The sequence below is a fragment of the Cantharellus anzutake genome (assembly GCF_015039405.1).
Source record: "Cantharellus anzutake strain C23 chromosome Unknown EI90scaffold_7, whole genome shotgun sequence".
NCBI classification, from domain to species: Eukaryota; Fungi; Basidiomycota; class Agaricomycetes; order Cantharellales; family Hydnaceae; genus Cantharellus; species Cantharellus anzutake.
The window spans coordinates 1,595,148-1,598,744 of NW_024066957.1; the positions used below are offsets into that span (position 1 = coordinate 1,595,148).

Genomic DNA, 3,597 nt, shown 5'->3' on the forward strand with positions numbered 1-3,597 from the left:
CGGTATTTCTTTGTCGCGTTCAACGCGGCGGAGGCTTTGATGAAGGTTCTCATCAATATGTTGAGAACCTCGAGGAACATGCCCTCGTCTCCTCTGAGGAGAGTTTCGTCTCGGAGTCTAATTCCGAGGTCAAATGCGGGTCCCCCTAATCCACGAATCAAGCAGTCCAGGTGGACTTCGTCGAATTGGGGACCTTTGCATCCTCGCGAGGCGAGGAATCCCAGTAGTTCTGTGAACCACTGCCAGAACGATTCCATGTCGTTCTCCCCTGACCATTTCTTGTCAGGGAATGCCGGCCCATTCTTTAGGGCTTCTGGCTTCACTCCTTCTGGGTAGGGAGTGAGTATTCTCACTTCGGCCATTCTTATGGCCTTTTCGTACCATTTCTCCAGGTACTCTTCTTGCTCCCCTGCCTTCGCGGGGTCGCTGTCCAATGGAGATCTCTCCTTTGGGGGGGTTTTTGCTGGGGGGAATCTTTCTCGCAGCATTTCTTTGGTTTCAGGCGGATTCGCCTGAAGTTGTATTTGTATTCTCTCATTGTTTTGAGAGGGTATGAATGCGTTACCTCTCTGTTCGAGAGGTCCGTCATAATTGGATGTTTGGCCGAACCTTTGGTACGTGCCAATTCTCCTTCTGATCTCTGAACGATGTCTTCTCTCGGCATCATCTTCTCCTATCCTTGGGAGAAGGATCTCCTTAGCGTCTCTGTCGAGTCGCTGGTGATATTCCAGTGTGCTTTCACTGGTGGTTCTTTTCGTGAATTTTTCACGAGTTCTATTTATGTCCTGGACCGTGGTCCAGGGGTGTTTATTTGTTTCCTCACTTTTTTGTGAGGAGTTTATTTCCTTCAGCAAATCTGTTTGTTCGCTGATTTTTTCTGTCAACGCGTCGATTGCGTTGGCCATTCTTTCTAGAGTTATCTCTAGACGAGCCATGCTATTATGGTTCGTTTCCTCGATCTTTTTCTGGATCGAGTTTATCGCGTTTATTATGCACGATTCCTGGTTTTCCAGGAGGAAGTTTGGTTGGGCGAGCAGTGACTCTCCCCAGTTGACATTTCCGCTTCTGGGAGTTCCAGAATGGGTTCTTGGAGTGAACACTCCACGCTCGCTTTGTTTTGGCGAGGCCGTTGCGGAGGGTGCTTCCCTTTCATAGAGGGGTCTGTTCGCTGGTTTCTCCTTATTTTTACGTAAGGCTTCCTCAGCGAACTCCCTCATTTCAGTTCGCCTCCTCCTCATTATCTCGGAGACCTCCTCCGAAGTTGGCGACCTTGCCTTTTCTGGCATGGTGCGTGGGGGTGTAAACAGCAGAGGCTCTTTTGGAGCTTCCGCGCTCTGAGAGATCCTGCTCTCAGGGCGTATTTTCGCGCCTTCTCGGGCTTTCAGCCTGAGAAGAAGTTGATCTTCACTTTCCGTCCTCCATTCGGACGGAACCTGGAACAAGTCCAGTAGTTTTTCGGATAGCCGACGCGGGGTTTCTTCCCTTTGTTTTCCTTTGTCTGCCTTTAGGGCTTGACTTGGGGACGTGATTGGGAACTCTAGGGGATAGTGGGGCCCTGGGGTTTCCTGCGGCTCTATCCGATCAGCTTTTTGGGCTGATCGTTCGGCGCTTACGCGTTTTTCGCGCAAGTCGATTACCTCGTGGGGAGGTAAGGGATCTTCCCCAGCTTGGGTTAGATCGGTTTGTTGTGGAGTTCTGGGGGTATTTTGCCCCGCACTTACTCCACGTAAGTTTCTAAAGTCTTCAGGGACCAGCCCTGAAGTGGTTGCTTTTCCCGGATCGCGTTGATCCTCGTCGTCATCTGACGACGGCTTTTGGTTTGAATCTCCCATGATGGGAGATTGCGGTTTCTTAATAAACCGCTCGCTTCTTTTTAACGTCGCTGCAGATGCGACCTTGCCCTTGCGGGCGTGTTTAGGCACCATAAGCGCTTCCGAATCAGATGTTGAGATTTTATAGTTGTGGGTTGTGTTGTAAAACACACCTCATGCACTTAAAAAAGTGTGAGGTCTTTGGGGTTGCTCAGCACACAAAGCCGTAAGTGATACAAGATGATGTATTTTACGGTGGTGTGTAAGCGGTTACCCGGAGGTTCCCGCTTGTCCACGTGACTATATCTATCTAGTTTACATGTGACTCGGGGTTCGGGGCTATTGCCCTGACATCGCGCCATTGCCCATCACTTAGTGGCGCCGATAGTGGTTCCCGTTCTACGGCCCCATAGCAGCACCTTCTTCGTTCTCCCGCCACCACTTGGGTTCCTCAGCCATTCGGCCGATACCGTTTTATTCTTATTCATTCGCTTAACTAACTAGCGGTTATTATGGTTGCTGCTGATCCGCTCCTTATTGACATTTGGTTTATTCCTTTATTGACATTTGATTTATTCGTATATTGACATTCTGATCCACCACCATATTGGCACCTAGATTGTCGGCCTATTCATTCTGCCTCCCAACTTTGCTGTCCTCTGTTCCATTCATTTCTTCTGTTCCATTTCCCTGGTCCTCATTGCTCTTTTAGTTCTGTCGTACTTACCATCCTGCTCCTGTCCCGTGCTGGACTGACCGGCCCCTTCTCTGTTCTCCTTTCGTATTTATACTTGTAGTTTACTGTCGATGTACCTTAGTTCAAATATCGACTAGAATTCCCCCCCCAAGTACTCTCATCCTAAGTTCGCCTCTCAACTTCATCCCCACTTAAGTCAACGTCGCCGCAAGGTCTTTCCCGCTAACGTGAAATACGGGACAGCCTAGAACGTGTGGCGCAACGCTCTGGCCAAGTCGTTGAAGCCGAAGTCCCAACCCCCACGACGCCTTGCAATGGAGTAGCTCATTAGCTAAGTGACCACTCACGCCGCCGTACTCTGCTCCGCTTCCCGCGATCACCTCGAATACAGTTTCTGACAGAGCGCATCCTTTCCAGGATCGACATCGATGTACTCATGCCAGAGATCCTGGTCAACGTCCAATTTCATGATAGTTTCTTTGCTAAGGAGGGGCGGAAGGTAGCTGTTCTTATTTGCTGGGCTAGAAAGCTGTAGCCTTTTTAGGAGCACTAATTTCTCATTGTATTTATGCAATGTGGCATTGATGCTGGATGAGTGGCTCTTGACTGCTTTCTCCACATGGGCCTTCATGCCTTGGTCAATAGTACGAGCCTTTGAGCGATCAAGCACATTGAGTTCGAGCCGTCTTGAACGTAGTTTCCGTATCAATTGAGCTCTGAGGACTCGAAAGTTGAGGAGTTCATTCATCCACTGATCATTCTTCAGCTTCTCCAACTCCCCGACAGCAGCATCACCCTGAGCACCGATGGCTTGCATAGCAGTGGTGAGGGATTGCTTCAGCTTAGCCACTTCAGCTGCAACTTTCTGCACAAAGTCTTGCAACTCAGGATCCTGAACATAATCCTCATGTCCCGATTCAGCACTAACAACCTCATCATAGAGTGCCTCCTGAGTCCTCAAAGCGGCTCTCAAGGAGCCGACTCAATCCATGGCCTTCTGGGCAGCTGTTTTCGATTGACGCTCCAAAGGCTTACTGTAATATCGGCGTTGATTGTCAAACTGCTCCAACAACTCCGGGATAGGAACAT

General features: G+C 49.5%; 1 protein-coding gene across 1 annotated transcript; it reads right to left on the reverse strand.

Moving 5' to 3' along the window:
• Positions 1 to 3,029: 3,029 nt before the first annotated feature.
• EI90DRAFT_3013188 (uncharacterized protein) lies at positions 3,030 to 3,597 on the reverse strand (the record flags this gene model as incomplete). Its single annotated transcript, XM_039056637.1, has 3 exons — positions 3,030 to 3,044; positions 3,116 to 3,400; positions 3,544 to 3,597. The coding sequence occupies 3 exons, from the start codon at positions 3,595 to 3,597 to the stop codon at positions 3,030 to 3,032; spliced, it is 354 nt and encodes a 117-aa protein (XP_038921008.1).